This window comes from Thalia democratica, chromosome 5, assembly GCF_965202585.1.
Source record: "Thalia democratica chromosome 5, ktThaDemo2.hap1.1, whole genome shotgun sequence".
NCBI classification, from domain to species: domain Eukaryota; kingdom Metazoa; phylum Chordata; class Thaliacea; order Salpida; family Salpidae; genus Thalia; species Thalia democratica.
Genome location: NC_139169.1, coordinates 29,140,921 through 29,161,057, shown reverse-complemented (window position 1 = coordinate 29,161,057; position 20,137 = coordinate 29,140,921). Strand labels below are relative to the sequence as shown.

At 25.9% G+C, this 20,137-nt stretch overlaps 1 protein-coding gene across 1 annotated transcript; it reads left to right on the top strand.

Annotated features, from left to right (window-relative positions):
* Window positions 1-226: 226 nt before the first annotated feature.
* Window positions 227-18,488, top strand: LOC145835598 (solute carrier organic anion transporter family member 4A1-like). Its single transcript, XM_082943266.1, has 13 exons — window positions 227-343; window positions 2,613-2,744; window positions 3,776-4,060; window positions 6,745-6,860; window positions 8,157-8,247; window positions 11,445-11,509; window positions 12,147-12,282; window positions 14,645-14,817; window positions 15,488-15,649; window positions 16,099-16,286; window positions 16,808-17,026; window positions 17,364-17,534; window positions 17,736-18,488. The coding sequence occupies exons 1-13, from the start codon at window positions 258-260 to the stop codon at window positions 17,859-17,861; spliced, it is 1,950 nt and encodes a 649-aa protein (XP_082799392.1). The 5' UTR covers window positions 227-257; the 3' UTR covers window positions 17,862-18,488.
* Window positions 18,489-20,137: the final 1,649 nt, after the last annotated feature.

The window sequence follows — 20,137 nt, the reverse complement described above, 5'->3', positions numbered from 1 at the left end:
AACTTAAAGTCACGTTTTAAAAACATAACACAAAAAACTAATTTATTATACATGTCGAAGTAACTTAATTAGATTAAACATAGAATTAGGCTTATAATAGGAATGAAATAAAAATAGTTGTAAAATATTTTCAAAGCAAATAAGAAACTTATTTAAAGTAATTTAGAAAAAACAATTATAAAGTAACGTTTTTCTTTACTAACCAAAACTAAAACTCTATAGACAATCAGTTAAAAACTCAAAAATTCAAAATTAGCATGGACAAATCAATCGTGTCATCGGAAGAAAATGCAGAAAACGATGACGTCATAACTCCTTTGAGTACGTCATCAAAATCTGAAATGTTTGTTGCAAACTATATTTTATTTAAATTAAACCAAAAACTGATACAAAATAAAAATTAATAGAAATACATGTGGCCAATTGTATACTATGACAAGCGTTTTTAATTTTAATTAGCAAACTTACATTAAAAAAATTTCGTTTTTTTAAGTTTTTTACCTTAGTCACTTTAATTATTTGAATTTTCAAGTATTTAGATAACAAGCAATTAATTTTAAAAGCTTAGACAAAGTCAATTAAAACGATAAGTTTTATATTTTATCTCTCCAGCTCTGTTTAATTAATAGTGTGGTCTACAATTATACATTCACCTAGTTAGTTATGTAATAACTTAGAAAACTTTTATATATAGGCTTTTTAAAAGTATTACATAAGCATTTAATACATCGTGTGTGGTAGCATTGTCAACAAAATAATTAAATTATCCACACTTGAGTTTTCGCTTAACCAAGTGTGATTACTTTCTCTTACGTCAGAGTTTTGAGTCAGAAAATTGTTCAAGTGTTTGAGTGATACGTCATAAAACTTGAAATAACCTGTTTACAAAATTGTTTTTCTCATTTTTTTACTTAAATTTTTTTTGAAAGGCTTAGTAATAAAGTTGTTGAAATACAAGCAAACTATTTTTTTAATATGATGTACTTTTGATATATTGAGTAGCTTAATTTAATAAGTTAAGTAGCCAAATTATACTATTAAACTTTAAAAAATTTAAACAGCTTTTATATTTAAATTTATAAAAAAAAAATATTTTACAAGCAATAAAGTAATACAAGTTTGATTATATTATAGAATTTTAGCTGTTATGTTTTTGTTTTTTATTTAATTTGTATAACTAAAGTAAACATACACTAAAAAATATGATTTTACTTTTTAAATTCTTAAAAGTTTCAATTACCAACACGTTTTGTTTCAAAATAACTTTAGTTCGTGCAAAATATCAGGTGAATAATATGCACTAGTATCACATGTATTTAATTTGAGTCAAGTAATGAATTAATAACATGTTTAAAAACATAAAATGTAAAAAAAATAAATCGGTTATATTAAATTACGTAGAAATTAATTAATAAACTTACTTATTCAATTTTAGCAGTTGTAAACAGCTATTAAAAACCCTTTTTTTATTGTATATTTTGTTAGTTTAACTACTTTATTTTGGCTCATACCATTATTAAGATAAATTAGTTTTTAACGCTTCATCTAAATATTTTAAGATGTATTAGCGGTTGCTTAAACATTATATGTATTCACGCAAAAAAAATCCTTTAGATTTATCAGTGTTACCTAAAAAAAAATAAAGTTAGCTTTTGATCATATATCTTCGACGAAACTACATTTTGTTGCCCAATAAAGGAAGATTTATAATATGAATTTTTAATGAATGTTTTTCATGATAACAGAATAAATATTTTTTAATATGCTGTTATTAAGAGTTTACGGGACGAATTATTTTACGAATTATCTGATAAAAACTTTATTCTGTATATATTCTTATAAAAATGTATTGAAATATTTGTGGAAATTGTGAATTGTTTTGATCTAAAAAAAAACATTTTACTTAACCTTGTTTAGGTATAACTTTCCTGTATATTATATTTTAAAAAGTTAAAATTTATTAATTGAGTTGACATTTTAAAGTACTTAATTTAGTTGTCAATTAAAATTAAAACTTATATTAACTGATCATGATTTTAAAAATACTTTTAAGGTAAATTTTGTTACTCTATTTTTAACACACTGTTTTATGCTTTAATTTAAAGCACAAAAACTTAATGTAAATGCTAAGTTTAAATACCTCTGATATGCACTTTTAAATATACATGTTCTTAATTTGTATAGTTGCATTTTATCTTCATACACTTAAACTAATTAATACATTTTTTATTTAATAAGCTCAAAATAAAACGATTTGAACTTCAAGTATAAAATAAATTTTAAATTGCATGTTTTAAAAATTTCAAAACCTTCTGTGTTGTATTTTTGTTTTAGAATATTTTTTACTCACTTTATGTAAAGAAATAAAATAGTTAATCACAAAATAGTTGATAAGTAGAAATATATTTTAAAAACACTTGAAAAAAAAACTTCTTTTCCAAGACGATTTAATAAAAAACTATTTCTATACAGTATCAAACAACATAAATAAATACAAATACATAAATGCAGTATAAAAATGTCCACCAAAACAGCGTGCTATTTTAATATACTAATAAGACTTTTACGACTAAACATAAACCTAGCAATAATTCTTACGTATTTTCCAACAGTAACGGAAAATCCTGTATGAGAAGATTTTTCACGCCAGCTTGGACATTGACCATCTTGTCCCTGGGTTCTTTCTTGCAGGGATTCATTGTGAACGGGCTTGTTAACGGGGTTATTGCAACTTTGGAAAACAGGTTAGTTTGCTGAAAAACTAAAAGTGTTGTTGAGCAATTTATTGTTAACGCAACTGAAAAATTCAAAATAAAACTAGTTTATCAAACAGTATTAGTCTTTGGTATCTCTATAATTATTCTTAACTGACTAGAACTTAAATGTACTTGCAATAAATATTGATAAAAACTTCAATACTCTTAATTTGTTTTTATTTATTTATTTAAACAGGCTTAACTATGTATAGCTTCAAAGGGTTTTAGTTTGCGGTAAAAGTAATGCCAACTAAATTAAGTTACGTAGTATTTAAATTAATTAAATTTATGTATCACGCTATACGTTACTTGTAAACTTCAATAACCTCAAGTTTAACATAATTTTCAACTGTTCCGAACACGTAGTACTCTTCAAGACTTCTAATTCACCCTGATAAAAATGTAACTCATTTTAAAGCTTTTTTTTTTTTTTACACTTTTAAGTCTAGGTTATAAAGTTAGAGTTATCTAATAATTATTCTTTAAGATTTTAAAGAGCTTTAGTTCTAAAAACTTCTATAAATTTACTTTATAAAATCTGAGAACATACTACTGACTTTTTATAAAACCAAAAAACTATTTCTTTTAAATTGCAAATAAAATGCTATAACATTTTAGTCCGAGTTAAAACAAAAAGCAATCAATAAACTTTATTGTTTTGAAAAATGTTTGAAGTATTAAGCAACTTCAAATTTAGCGATTAAGCTATACAAAATACAAAAAGAAAAATAAATAAATGATTAGACAGCAATAAGTGAAATGTAAAAATAATTTAATCATATTAGAATTAAACTTGTGACTAAGTTCTTACTAAAAAACGAAGCATATAATGTTAATAAAATTTAATCAAAAACGTATAAAACAAAAATTTTATGTGCCCTTTTTTTAATTTTTTGATAAACTATAAAAACTTTAAAACTTTTTAAAAAATTTGATAACCATCTAGCTAGACTATGTATATTTTTTCCACGTTACCAGAATAAAAACCAGAAGTCTGACTAAACCTAAACTTCTTACAGATTCGGTCTTCGTGCTTCTCATTCGGGATACATATCCTCCGCGTACGACCTCGGATTTGTCACCGCCCTTCCGCTGATCACCCTGATCGGGGAAAGCACCCGCAAACCGCTGCTGGTGGGCATGGGGATGATTCTGATGGGGGTGGGCAGTTTGCTGTTCTCGTTGCCCCACTTCATTGCGCCCCACGAGGTGACGTCACGGGAGAGCTTGGGTCTCTGTGACGTCAGTGGTGTTAAAGATGACGTCACTTGCGAAATTGGAGAAGGAGATTTGTCTCATTACAGGTATTGCATCGTATTTAGATTTGTCTTTTATTATCATTTTTCAAGGTTTTATTTTTGATTTTCTACATAATGTCCGTATAATAAGTTGGTACAAACATTGTTTAAACCATATCTAATATTCCATTTAGAATAGAAAAACAAGCAAACTTTTTCGATTTTATTAACACTATGGTTAATATCAAGAATAAAGATTAATTAGGTATAATTTTTTTTAATACTAGTTAGAATTGAAAAAACTTATTTTGGTAAATAACAACTTTCTGAATATTTGTTTTACTCATGTAAAAGTTAGAATAGTAATAGCAAATAAAAGCTGTTTTTTTGAGTTGATAAAAACAAAATAAATGGAAACAGATTTTTCGAAAAGTGTACATGTTTATTTTATATTTTCTATTACAATTTATTTAGTAAGACTTGACAAAACATAAGTCTTTGTTTAACACTAAAACTGACTGAACTTAAAAATAACTTAAGTGTTTGTTGAGCAACAAACGTTCTTTAAATTAATGAGTATAGTAAAAGTTATAACTCAATTAACATTTTTACATACAATTCCTATTTTACATCTCTTAAATGAAAGTTTATCTTATATTAATTTGTTTTATAGTTGAACTTTTGACACTAACCAGTCTGGTGTTGTATTGATAAGAAGTGTCAAAAGTTTAAGCATTTTTCAAATACCTCATTGCTTTGTGAGAAAAAACATTTGCTATACACTTCAATCAAGATTAACTTAGATAAATGCACTCTTAATCAAATTTTCCCAATTATTCTCTTATAGATACTGTATATTAGCTTGATATAAAAAGAAAATATTTTTCTTATAACTTATTTTGTAATTCAAGTTATTTTCAAAGCTAAGTTTTATTTTGAATTAGATTAAAACACTTTCAGTTGTAAATTTTAGCAAGCACTTTTTTGTTACATAATAAACTTAAAAGCGTGTTTTTGTATGAATTTTTTTGTTTTTAAATTACAAATCGACTTCAATTTAATCAAACAATGGTTTCACTATTCACTTAAAAGCCGCAAAGTGTTCTTGATAAAGTTTATGAACTTTTTTCATTCTTGGAAAATAAACAATGTTGCTTTTAATAACATTGATAAAGTTGTGTTTTATAGATTTCGCACATATTTGTAAATCTCTACACGAACTATTTATACTGATTAATTACTTCCTAAGTGTACATTTCTTTGTTAAACATTTGTTTCTATTATAGTTTTGGTACTTTGTTTATTGATAGCATTAAAATTTTATTTTTCTGCCTTTTTAGTTTTATAAAAGCTATTATAACGTGACACTTAGTTATTTACTAATTTTGAAACTGTAGGTTTTTAAAAAAAAACCAAAACAATTACAAGTAAGAAAATTTGTTTTTCAAAACTTTTGAATACAAATTTTCAAAATAAACAAATTTTTTACATATAGTGGTGAAAAATTTTTAGAGAGAAAATACAGTTCTCCTTAATTGCTTTAAGTCTTAAAACACCTATTAACATTTAAAAACACAAAAAACTTCCTACGTGAGTAGAACTAATTAAACTAAAACTGTCAACAATATCCAATTGATCCATAGTATTTCTCGAAAGTTTGCAATTAATATCTACTTAAATGTAGGTGGCCGATGAAGCTGGCCAACCGTGAATATTTCGAAATGTTTTTGATTGCCATGTGGTTTTGAGCTAATCTCATTATGAAACATTTTAAATGGTGATGAAAACTAAAAAGCCGCTATTTGAATATTCTAACATATAATCATGATTAATTGCAGTATTTTACTGAAATTTGTATGAATAACGACTTAAAATGAGGTTTCGATTTGTCCGTTTTATATTCAGGTATATGCTTTTACGTTTCTTAAATAACATTTTTGTTTAGATATGGAGTTTAGAATTTGAAAATTCAATAAAGTATTTCTTTTAATATATGGCTCTTATCAGTCGACATAACATTTATAATGCGCAATTAATTTACATTTTAATTTCTAAACAATTTTTTTGGTTAAATTTTTTTTTTCTTGTTTAAAAACATTTTATATAAAAAAATAACATACAAACATTTTTAATGCTTTTTATCGAAAACTAGTTTAAATTTCTATTCGGACAAAATACTTTTAAACGGTATAACATATTACTGATTAAACAATAAGGTTTTTTGTGCAATTTGTAGTAAGATAAATTCACAAAAATAAACAAATATGTTTAGGATGAATACAAAAAACTAATGGTTTTTCTTTGAAATTTTTCAAATTAAACTCTTGTTCTAGCGTTCAAATTTTTTATTGTGGTTTTATTTAATGCAATCAATAAATATAAGAGTTTTTGCTTTCTTAGAATGCCATATTTTAACATGGTTTAAACATATTTTTCATCAAAAAATGTTGGTTTAGTATTGACACTAGGTACTCTTTTTGTTTTAAAATTTAAGTCTATTGAATTAGCTTAGAAAACTCTCTAATATTTCGTTAATTAGTTTTGATGCATATCTAAATGTTTTTAACTGAATTTATCATTTAATGTAGTTTAATTATAAAGTTTTTAGTTGCTTTTTTTTTTTTTTGTTAAAGCTAACTTCATCGGAAATTGTAAGTATACATCAATAAATGAAAGTTTTTATGTAAGTTTACTGACTACTATTTTTATCATTTTGTTGGTTTTAAACAACAAACTTTTAACTTCCACAGATACATATTTTTCTTCGGTCAGTTCTTAGTAGGATGTGGAGCACTACCACTATTCACACTCGGTATAACTTACATAGATGAAAATGTACAAAGAGTAAAATCTGCTATGTACCATGGTATGTGATTTGTAAAGCTGTTATGTTTAGATCTAAACATTGCTTTTTTTTTCAATATTAAATATATTTAACATCTGATTAATGGTAATAAGTTTTTTACTTTCACTGTACAACAGTGGTACTTTACGATTTTTTTAAAAGTCTACTTTGATTGAGCATACAAAATTGCACGAGGGCACAATATTTCATGAAGATACTTTTGCATTAAGACACTTTTGCACGAGGGGATAAAATTGCACAAAGATGAAATTGCTCGAAGACGTTTTTGCATGAGGGGTCACTTTTGCACGAAGACACTTTTGCACAAGCAGATAATTTTGCACGGGTTAATTTTTTTTTTTCATTGTTTTTATTATTTTATTTATTTTTACTACCACTGTTACCCCTAACCCTTACCCTCGGTCGGTAGTTTTTTTTTTCGTTTTAATCATTTTTTTTATAATAATAATGTTTATTAGTAATTTTTTAACTTTTATTTATAATATTACTGTTGACCCTAACCCTTACCCTTGGTTAATAACTTTTTTATTAATTTATCTTTTTTTTTTTCTATTTATTTATTTTTTTTTTCTGTATTTATATACTGTCGTGCAAAATTGTAACTCGTGAAATTTTGTCATCTTAGCAAATTTGTTTTCGTGCAAATGTATCTTCGTGTAAATGTATGCCTTCGTGCAATTTAGTAACCTCGCGCAATTTTGACCCGTTCCCACTATGTACATATGATTATTGTAGTTTTTTTTATTGTTTTATAAAAGATATACAAAGTTTGCTTCATATAAATTTATTTACACCTACTAAGTTGGAGTTACATATTGTTTACAAAAACAATACTTTCACTATCTTTAAAAAAAGGTTATTTGCAACAAAGTTTGTACAAGTGAGACTGTAATGCAAAAAATAAGAATTTTTTATGTGTTTTTTTTGTTTATTATACTTAAATTGAATAATAAAACTTAATTTGAAAGTAAAACTTAATTATAATGTACTTTTTTATGCACTCTGCTCTTCATGAGTAAATTATAGAGTCAGCTTAGTTTATTTGTTCTAAAACATGTAGTATTGGACAACACTTTGTAAAACACTTTGTGTTTTCTTGTAGTTTTTTTCTAAATAATTATTTTTTAAGGGTTTTTGCGCAAATTACATTATGATAGAACCATTTAAAGGCACATTATTTTGGTCAAGCTGTAAAAAATATAAAATGCCTGTTTTAAATTTTAGCTTTAAGAGTATGATTGAAAACAATCAGTCAATAACTTCCAGTAAATGTTCGTGAAACAAATTAACTTTCAGGAATATTCTACGCTTTTGCCACTATCGGACCAGGTGTTGGTTATTTCGCTGCGGGAGCCTTCCTTAAAATGTACACTAACCTTGGAGAAAAGTTAGTTTGATTTATACAATATTTAATTTTTGCTCTTATTTTTAGAAATTTAGTAATACGCAGAAAGTTTAAGGACTCACAGTTGTGACAAACCAATTGAGAAAATTTCTTTTAATTACAAAACTGTTTGTGTCGTGCAAATTATTTTTTGTTTAACTAAAAAAAAAGGTAAACTATAACTGTTTTATTTTAAACTAACTTGTCTCAGTTTACACTAAAGAACTTAAAGTCATTATACTTATAGTATTTTTAAAAAGCTAGCGGTATACAAAGTCTACAATGTATATTTAAAAGATAGTGTTATTTGTAATTAGGTTTATATCAACTTAAAAACAGTTAGCACCTACTATTTTCGAAAATATTTTAAAAACTATGTACAAATGTAACATTATAATAACATTAAGCCAAATTACAAAATAAGCTATTTTACAAAGTTTACATGAATTTAGATGTATATGTAGTTAAAGTCGAAATATTATGTTTATAAAATTATTTCTCCTTAAAACTTAGACTTGTTGCATCCGGCAATGAAAAAACGTGATTTTAATAACAAAATACACGTGCTTTTTGAATATGTAAAATATATTTTTTTGATGAACTTAAACCTATTTATGAATTAACACTTTCTCATTAAATTAGCTTAGATAAAAAAGCCGGTAGCAGTTAGTTTGGATCTGTAAAAAGTTGTGTATTATAATATAGGCAGTAAAATAATGCGGATAAAACTTTTATAATATATTTCGTGCTTGTATTTCGTTTACATGTGCTTTTTATATTTTACATCTTGTAATATAAAAATCATACATGTTAAAGTAGTTTTTAAAGCTGTTAGAATTTACTTAAGTACTTGTGAAAAAAAAAAATTTAAATAAAGTATTGTTGTAATAAATATTCACCAAATGCTTTTACTAAAGTGACGTAGCAATAAGAAAATGTTGGCAAAAATATGAAACACACCTAATGCAACTTTTAATTGCATGTTGAAACTTGAAAGTAGCATGTTTTGACTTTTTTTCGCAAATTTTGCTATTTTTCCCAAAATCAATTTTTGCCACTTTTAAATTTTAACGCTTTCGACTTCGCAAATTGAAAACTGAAAATCGTCAATCAAATCGTCAATTGAAAATTTAAAATATTTTTTTAAAAATCATTTATTTCAAAAAAGAGTTGAGTCTCGACCTTGGAAATTAAAAAATCAATTTTTGCTTCAGTGTTTTCTTCAGTTTTTTCTGTTATTAAATCAAATCAAAGTAAAAACCAAACAGGTGTTTCAATCTTATATGTAAACATACATTAAACATGTATGAATTACATTTATTCGAGCTTCATTAAGTTTATGACTGTTAAACACTTTCTCGTTAACTTTACTGAAATAAATTTTAAAAGTCTAAAGTCTAAAATCATAAAAAGTTATTTGTATATAAAAGTTTAAAAGTTTAGAAATGTTATATTAGCTTACTCTTTTACTCAATAAAATTTGTTTTATTTAATTTAGAGCTAACAGTACAATAACTATACATACTTAATTTTACTGAATATTTTTTTAATTGCAACGGATTACTAATGTCCATTAAAATGTTCAAATATAAAAATAAAATTATCGGTAAGCAACTTAAATTAGATTTCATTTAAGATAATAACACAAGTAAGTATGTTTGAATTTTGTAAAGTATTTAAAAATAAAAAAGATAAAAATAAATGCCAAACAGCTTTTTACTTAAACGAAAAGTGAGGAAACAAAAACTAAAAACTTCAGTATTGCTTTAGTGCAGGGTTTCCCAAACTTTTTTGCTAATGGCCCCCTTTAAAGAGTTTGAAAAAGTAATGGCCCCCTTCAACATATAGATTACTCCTAAACTACAATAAAATACACATAAAACCTTTTTTTTTTTTTTTGCTTTTTATCTGAAACTCGAGAATATCTAGTGTAAGTTTCTAAATTGCCATAAAATACACATAAGACCTTTTTTTTTTTTTTTGCTCTTCATCTGCAACTCAAGAATATCTAGTGTAAGTTTCAAGTTATGGCCTCATGGCCCCCCCTCTTCCCCCTTTGCTGCTCATGGCCCCCTGAGTATCTGTCATGGCCCCCTAGGGGGCCACTTGGCCCACTTTGGGAAACCCTGCTTTAGTGTTTCTTTCAATTCAGTTTACAAAGATTTGCAAAGCAAAAATTAACAAAAAGCTTTTAACAAGACTGGTCTGTATTTCTTCAAATAAAAAAAAATCTGGACTGAAACTCTTGATTCTTGACTTTACGTAGGTAGTAAATTGAAAATGCAACTTTTTAACAAGCTTTTTGAATTGAAATTTGTTGATTCATGTTGCAAAATTCAGTTAATTTATGTTATTTATTATAAAAAAACTACTGTCTCGAAAAAAATAATTCATTGAAAACAACTTTGTTTAATAACTTTTAGAGTTGACATTAAAGATAAACAAATTTAAGTATTTATACCACACTGAACAACAAAGAAAATAAAAGCCAAACACCTTAGATTTAATCATAAGTTGAGACCGCAAAAATTAAAAATTCCTGTATTACTTAAGTGTTTAATTCAATCTAGTCTAAGAATAACATAAAGCAAATAAGACGGCATAAAGGCAACACAAGACTGATATATATCTTTGCAAAATAGTTCAAAAAATAGTTTACTACACTTTATAACTTACATAAGCAGCAAACAAATGCTACCTTTAAATAAACTTTTTGAATTAAAATCTATTGGTGCGTGTTGCAAAAACCAACTTAATCTTAGCAATAAGTTGTAAATTAGAACTTGGCTAAAAACACAGAGAACAAATTTAAAAGCTTTTCTACAAAAAACCTTGTTCATAAAAGTTTTTAACCCAATACTGATAACAGAAAACTAATACTAAACCATAAAATTCAAATTATTAACCAGTGATAAGTGCAAATTACACTGTTAAACTACTATAACAAAAAGTTAGACCAGTATACCATTAGAACGATATATATTATTTTCATTTATAGTCAACTATGTTTTCTACTGTAATATTACTCACCAAACACAGTTAAAGAAAATCCTACTAAATACTAATCGATTTTAAACACTTCGTTTTTTAGACTCTAAAACTTAATTAACTTGAAAGGTTTTTTTATTTGGTTACAGTTTACTGTAAAATATCTTTTAAGGTTTTGAGTTTTTTTTTTTAATTTATAAAATTCAAACCAGATCAACATACCCGAACGACCATCCTGAATTCATAGGCGCGTGGTGGTTACCCTTCGTAATATCAGGTATATTAATAATACAATAATTATCAGTAATATTATTTACAAAAAAAAGTTACCATCGTGATTTCACATACAACAATTAGCATGATAACTAACAATGACATACGTAAAATAATATAACAAAATAGTCATATCAAGTATAAGAAATATTATATTAACTATCAATATATATAAAATATAACAATTTCATAATATCAGGTACAACAATAAAATAATAACTATCAACCTATCGTAATATCAGGTAAATTAATTAATACAATAATAATATTTATAATAATAAATATAAAGTATGACAACTTCATATTATCAGACACAACCTCTAAAATAATAAATAATAAAAACTAACACTAATAGTATAATAATGATATCATGTAAAACAGATAATGTGAAAACTAAAAACAATAATAATATAACAGCTACGTTGTTTCAAATATGCAATTTAATATATTAGTTAACAGTATATATAGAAGTATAACAACTCCTTCATATCAGGTATAAAGACTTATACAATAACTAACAGCAACGGTTTATATATAATAATATATTAACTTCGTTTTTACAATTGTTGCAATTAATATAACGATATTATATATGATGATTAGTGTAATAAAAATCAGTAATAATAACTTGGTCATACCAGGCATAACAATATCCCTAATGTCATTTCTGCCACTTTCTCTTCCGAGGGTATTACCCGGAACTGAAGAGTTCAGGGAGAACAGAGAAGTTGAACTTGACAGGAGGTTGAGGTACGATGGGAAGCAGTCTGGTAACAAGTAATTGGGAATTTTGTTTAATTTTTTTACTTTTCTATTTTTTTAGCTTTGTTATAAAAAATAACAAATTTTATAGACTTATAGAAAAATAAAATTTTATATTTAGTTCAATGAAAAACCTTTACTTATTGTACAATTATCACTTAGTTTATTTTATATAATACTCGGTTAAAATTTTAATGGATATTAATAAATGTTGAAAAATGGAGTTGTTTTAGGGTACTTCAAAAGTTTTGTTGATTTTTGGACTAAAATCTAATTTAAATTTGTTTACTATGTTTTAAATCTTATATAAAAACTTTTAAGAGTAAGTTAATTAAATTCAAGGTTAATTTTAATAATTCAAGCTTTTAAAAAACTTGTTGATCTAGTTTCAAACCATTTAAATTATACAAATAACCAAAACTTTTTACTTAACTTGCTATGCAATATTTGGAATTTATGTTCGGACTAAGAAGGGTTTTTAAAGTTATAAATGTGGTTTGCGTGTAATTAAGCAAAACCATTAAAGTGCTATATCAACCGAAACGTCTCTTTTTAATATGTCAAAAATCATGCACAGCTATACTTTAAAGTAGATTTATTGAATAAATTATACAAGTTTTTTATATATGAAAGTAGTTATAAAAGTTTTAAATAGCTTTAATTTAAATTACGGACATATCTTATTTTTAGTTAACGATTTTTACCATTTATAAAGCTAAAAAAACATTTTTTGAAAAAAATAGAATAAACCATGTAATTAAAAGTATCAACGATTACAATCTACTAGTGTACAATTGTAAAGTACATTCTGTACAAAAATTCAAAGATTTTGCTTGAAAAAACTTTGTTACGCTTAAATTAATTCAAAAACATTAAGTAAAACAACTTTAACAAATAAAAAATTAATAATTAAAAAAAAATATTATAAATTTGTCTAAGGAGAGAAAATTGTTAACGTAACAAACAACTTAAATCAAAAGTTTGTAAAATTCAGATAAAAAAGTACGATAACACATAAGCTTAAAGTTTTGGAACGTTAATTAACGTTGATTATTGCTTTATTGATTTATAAGTTAAAGCATATGCAGGCTGGTTACAACTGAGTAAAAGTAAAATTTTGACTTAATAGGCAGTTTATCGATAATAAGCAGCTCAAACAAGTTTGAAAAAACAGCTTTAAAGTTGTTTAGAAACTAGATTAAACTAATTAGCACAACATGTTTTAAAAATTTAACACATTTTTTTTTTATATTATTGTTTTACTAAATAGTGTTTTGAAAATGCGTATTCTTTATTAATGTTAGGCTCGAATAGTTTAGGCTAGTTTAAAATATAAAACATTAAAAAGATATATAGTTAAGTGTTGAAAGGATTTTACATTTTTACTTTTGAAACTAAGTATAGTGGCTAGTTCAACTTTTGTTTATAAAACCAAAGAAATTTACAGTTTAGTTTAATTTCAATTCAATTTAAATTATCAAATAGTTTTTTGTGTGTAAATTTTGGCAACCTAGCAACCAAGTTTAGTAATATAAGTTATATGTTTGTAAGTAATTTATTAAATAGAGGTAAAACTATCTTTGCATTTGTAATAAGTTAACTATCAAAACAAATTATTAGTAACTAAACAATACTTTTTTTTTGAAACTTCTAGCCCTTTTGTCTAAACTTTAAAAATATTAAAGTTTAATTATTAACGATTAACCTCAACATTTTTCAAAATGGTTCAGGCTTAAATCATACCTTATTTTTTTTATTAGTTTGTTACATAATGTTTTTTGTTCTGTATAAAGTTCACGTAATAACTGATTAGCACTTTTATGTAACAAGCGGAAGTGATATTACAAAACAATAAAATTGTTTACAATAAAAATTCGCTGATAAAAAATCAAAAAAAATATTATATTTTTTATTTTTTAAACGTTTTATAAAATTTATAACTAGCCTAAGTTTAAATTTTATTATTTACACTATATTCAACAAATTATGTTGTTTTAAAAACAAAATCACCATAAAATCATATCAACAGCTAAGCTTAAGCACGTATGAAAGTCTTTTATTATATTTATTTTTCATTTATATTTTATGGTGAGCTTGCTTGTATTAGTTATTTTATGGTTTAATTTTGTTTACTTACTTATAATTGAGAACTTATGATTATTAAATAAAAGTATTCGATGTTTAAAAATGTTTTAAGAAAAGTACTTTTATCACTGTTACTACTTCTCTAGCCACATTTGACGTAAAATATGTAATAAATGATAAAACTTAACATCTTATCAATAAAACTTATAAAGTTGATAAATGAAAAACAAAAAACTTTTGTACTCCGTCATTAATGATAGTTATCATGACATAAACAAACATTTAATAACAGAGTGGTGAACTACTTCAAAACAAACTGGTCTTTTCTGAAAGTGGCAACGTTCACATTCACAACCATTAAGTCCTCATTGGACTGCATAGTTAGCTTCGGTCTTGCAATATTCGTACCCAAGATTCTGATGAGTTATTTCGGTATTTCCTACTCACTCGCATCAACTCTCACTGGTTTAATGTTGTTTTTAATTATTTGAGTATAAAGACAAAAGTGTTGTTAATTAGAAACGGTCCCTTAGTATTTTTGGTCAAGAAAATAAATGAAGTTTTTATCAAAATTTTTTCTATAGAAAATTTTTTAAAGCTCAAATCGAGCTTTTTCTATGTCAGGAAAGTAGATGATAATTGTTTCTAAATTTCACAAAGATTTTTATTATTATGTAGATTGTTATTTTTATATAGTTTTAATACTCAATCATTGTCACTTTTTACCCTATTGTTATTGTATATTCAACCAGGTTTATTGATTTATCGTTTTTGAAAAATCACGCCAAAGCTAAAGTAGTTTATTTAAAACAAAAATCTTTCACTTTCAACTTAAATAATTATAAAATAACAGTGCATAATTTTTAAGGTTTTATAATCGAACTTAGTCAGTACGCATGAAAGTTCAAACCTTTTTAAGACGAAGAAACATACTTATAAGCTACAAACATATATCAATAAAGCTTTAACTCATTGTTAAATTTAGATTACTTTATAAATTTAATTTGATAAAAGTTTAACTTTTTTTTTAAATACGTATTTTTTTTGGAATTTTGAGTTCATAACTAAAGATAATTTTGATATAAGATATTTGAAATGACAAACGTTTCTTTACAAAGTTTTAAATTTACCACAGGTGGAGTGACGATACTAGGGGCAGCAGGGGGCCAGTTTTTCGGGGGGTTACTGGTAACCAAGTTCAAGATGTCGCTGAGGGGAATTTTGAAACTGAACATTGTGGCCGTTTTGTTTTCCGCCCTCCCAATGTTCCTCTTCCTCGTCCAGTGCCAGAATGAAAGTTTGTTTTGTAACTCGTATTGTATGCTATGTAAAACATAAATAAATATATTTTAATCCGAACAAACAGTTGTTCTGACAAAATTTTGTTTTTGTGAAAACGTACATTGCTCCAACTCCTGTGGTCATTTATATAAATTCAAGTCAGGTTTTAGCTTGTATCTAATAGATGTTGAATAATGAAAAGAAAACTTCCAAATTAAAATGAAAGTAAAAGTGTTAGCTTTATATTAATTCTTTACGTTAAGAAATGAAATGGTTACAAAATAAATATTCCCAATTAAAAAAATTGTGGGTGTTGAAATAAAAAGCCATTACTTTCAAAGTAAACATTTAAACTTTCATTTAACTAACCAAAACAACATTATAAACTTGGGTAACAGTAAAGAAAATCTTGTAAGATATACGTAATGTAAAAAAATATGTTTGATCTTTTTTTTTTTACAACAGACGTTGCGGGTATAGTTCAACCGTACCACGGAACAAACTTCACCGCAACTAACCGGTCGCTGACGACGTCATGCAACCTCAATTGTAATTGTGACGACAGCACTTATGAGCCGGTGTGCGGAAGCGACCTGATGACGTACTACTCGCCGTGCCAGGCCGGATGTAAGGAGAAAATCGACAGCACTACTGTTCGTTTTCTCATTGATTTCAACTGAATATCTTTTAAAGCTTTTTCAGTTTTATACTTTAAGGACACAAGTTTAAAAAGTTTTTGTTTTACAATTAAACATCGTAATACACTACCTCCCATACACAAGTTTGATTTTCATAAATTTAGTAAGGTATTAATAAAATTTAATAAACATTATTGTTATATTTTTGTTCTTCTTTTAGCTTCAGTAACATTTCAAAGTGGCACAAGTTTAATAACTTTATGCAATTTTAGTATTTTTTGATATTGATGATAATAACATAAAACAAGCTTATTGAAATTATGTGTTTTTGTAGCTTATCTAAAACATTTTGCAAGCTAACTAATTAGTAAGAAAATTTTGTTATTAAATAGTACCATAGTAAATGTTTTAAACTACCTATTACCTTAAATTTGAAACGAAATTTTTATAGTATCACAAAAGTTGTTAAAAAAGTAAATTAAATATCTGATTTTATTAACGCTCTTTTGTTTTTTTTTTAAGCTTTTTTTTTTCAGTTCGCAAACTGTTCATGCATAACAAACACCACCGCCCAACACCAGACAGCCAAGGTGGGGGCGTGCCCCAAACCCTCATGTTTTCCCGGGGGCCCGTACACTTACACCCTGCTGTTTCTGTGGTGGGCGTTCTGGACTTTTACGGCGGTGGCGCCCAGCATTCAGGTAGCGATGAGGGTCGTGCCGTTCGATAAGCGAACCATGGCACTTGGGTTGCAGGTTTTAAAGTTGTTCAGATTTTTTTTTCAAGGTAAAAAGAAACTGTTAAAATTTTATTTTATGTGCTTAACTTTTAAAATATTTAGCAAACTTAAAAAATTTTTCTAAAAGTTAAAATTAAATACTAAAATGCCATAATCAGTACCACAGTCAAGCTTTTGATTGTAAAAACCATTAGTTTAACTTAATTTAAAAATTCCTAAGTTGCTTAATATTTACAAGGTAAATTAGTTTTTTACAGAGTTAAATTCATTTAAAAGTCTACATGTTTTTTAGTTTTTATTTTCACTTTATAAAAAATTATATACAAAGTTTTACAAATGTTACTTACAAACAGACAATCATGATTCGGTTGATAGGGACTTTGCCTGGTCCAGTTTACTACGGGTACCTGATAGAGGGGGCTTGCATCCTTAGCAACAAAGTCTGCGGGGAATCAAGCTCATGCTCGTTGCTAGACAACAAGGAGTTAGGGTGGAGACTGTTCGCGTTTAGCATGATTATAAAGGTAGGTGGTTGTGGAAATTAACTTTGTAGCTTTTTTTTATTTTATTTCATAGGTCGAAAAACTGAGGCTCGCAAAGTATAAAAGTCTGTGGTGTACTGTTGTGAAAACAAATGCCATAGTAAAATCGTGCAATTTAAAGAAACATTTAGGAATTTTTATACTACTTCTTTCTCTAATTTTAAACAAGCACTATTATTACAGGTTTTCGCATCGCTATGTGCTGCATTAGCGCTGTTGTTCTACAGACCGAACAAAGAAGAAGAAAACCCAGTTCAACATAACGAAGACGACAGTCTTGAGCTGAGAGCAAGATTGAATGATGAATAAATTGATAATTTAATCGTTAGATGGTGCTGTCACGATACAAGCTGTTGATAATTTTTGAGTGTTTATATATACTGTTCTTAACACTAACAAAGCTTTAGATTCTAAAATTTCTAAAAGTTTAAAAATCTAAAACTTGTTTAACTTTTTTTTGTCCTTTTTTAGAAAACATAAAGTATAATTATTTTAAGTTTTATTATTTTTGTTTATGAATTTAACCTTGCATTTTTTTTGATTGCTACAATTTTATTATAACTCATACTGATACATTGCATTTGACAATCATTCTAATTTTTATTTTTTACACAGCAAAACACAAAAAACAGATAAATCAACAACTAAACAATCAAATCGGAAAAACATAGCTATAATCTTGTCTTTGAAATTAGAGTTTTTATTTTATAATGTTTACTTTTTTTTAACCTTGTTTTTTTGTTAATCAAAGTCCAAGAAATCATGTAAGAAAGCAAATCGACTAATATTTTTTTAATAAAGATCTTCTAATGAGCTTTTAAAAGTAGTTTTAATTTGCTTTTACAACTTTATATTATGTTTTCTAAGTAAAAGGAACTTCAATTTTGATTATATTTTAGTTGAAATTATATTTTGATTTAATCTTTTCTACTGCACTATTCCATATAAACTATATTAAAAAAGTGTGTTTTTAATGTGTTATAGTGTTTATTTTTGATAAACAAATATGAGGTAGACACCTTGTTTTTTAATATCAAAAGTTCAAAAGTAAGTTTTATTGCGGACAATGTAGCTTTTTAAGTCCATGTTATAACTAAAATTAACTTATTTCAAAAACTGCAAATGATTTCTACAAAACTTATTAATTAAACAAACACAGAAATAAACCAACGAGGTAAGTGCTAGACTTATTTAATTTTATTTTTATTTCATTAATTAATCTTACAACAAGCAGCTGTTAAAACTTGTAAAATAGTACTGAAAGTTGTATACAATGGTTTATTTTAAAAAGTTCGATACTTACTGAAAAGCCCGATATAACAGATTTATTGAACATTGTTTCAGAATTTTCAAATGTAGGTACGGTACTTTTTTAGATAACTTGAATTGTGAGCTTTGTCAGGAAATTACTAAAACACTTAAATATCATAAATAGCCTTAATGATCGTAGAATAAAATAAATTCTTTACTATGCTAGTTGCATATAAAATATAGTAAAAGTTTATAGTGACATGTACTACACATACGAACACTAAATATATGATACATTGTTCTGAATACCGAATACATTAATCCGCCTCGTTAGTTCTCATTCCACAGTTTGCGTTGCCGTATGAGATTTCTATTTGTAACCATGTATTTTGTGCGTTAAGAACAGTATTATTTTAAAATAGTTTAAAATATGATTTTCAAGCAACTTAACTCTAACACATGTAGATAGTGAAAAACATAAAGTTCATTTATTAAATAGATGTTAAATATTCCATTTGATTATATGAAAAATTCTATATACTGATTTAATTCACTAGGATTTGTTGAGTTCACACTTTTAGACTGTGTTTAAATTATTTTAATTGTAAGTAATGTTTCTAAGCATAAAATATTATTAATTTTAGTTCAACACTGTTGTTACTTGCTTCTTGACAAGAGATGTAGTAATATGTTTACTTAAAAAACAAATAAACCAACCACATAAACTTACAGTTACTTTATAAGAGACAATTCATAAACATTGTTAGTCAAACATAATGATTTAATTTTTTTACAAGTAGAAATATGTTAAAGATTAAATCCCGCTTCTGATCATAAGTAAATTTTTGAAAACTGTAAATTGTCAAACTTAATTTTCTAGCACTTAATATTTTTTGCTTCTAGTAGCAGGTTTATGTTTGTTTGAATAAACTTAAACTATAAGCAATTGTTAAAGCATTTGATAAAAAAATACAAATTAATTTATTAACTTCTTAACAGAAAATATAACCAAACAATTATTGTAATTGTACAAACTTAGATCAATAAATTTTAAATTAGATAACGTTACCCGTAAACATTTTTTCCTTAAACATGTATCTATTTTATATATTTCTACATAGAAAAATCGTATCAATTAACTACTATTTAGTGTTTACCAACTTTATAAAATGACCTTTATAAAAGTTAGTGTATAAGTAGCAAAGCTTCTTAACATTAATTCTTAAGTACTATTTTATATGTATTTTCAAATATTTAGCTTCAAATCAAGCTTGGTAAACTACGGCCGACGACACCAACTAATAGCTGCTTCTTATATTGTGTTCATCACAAAA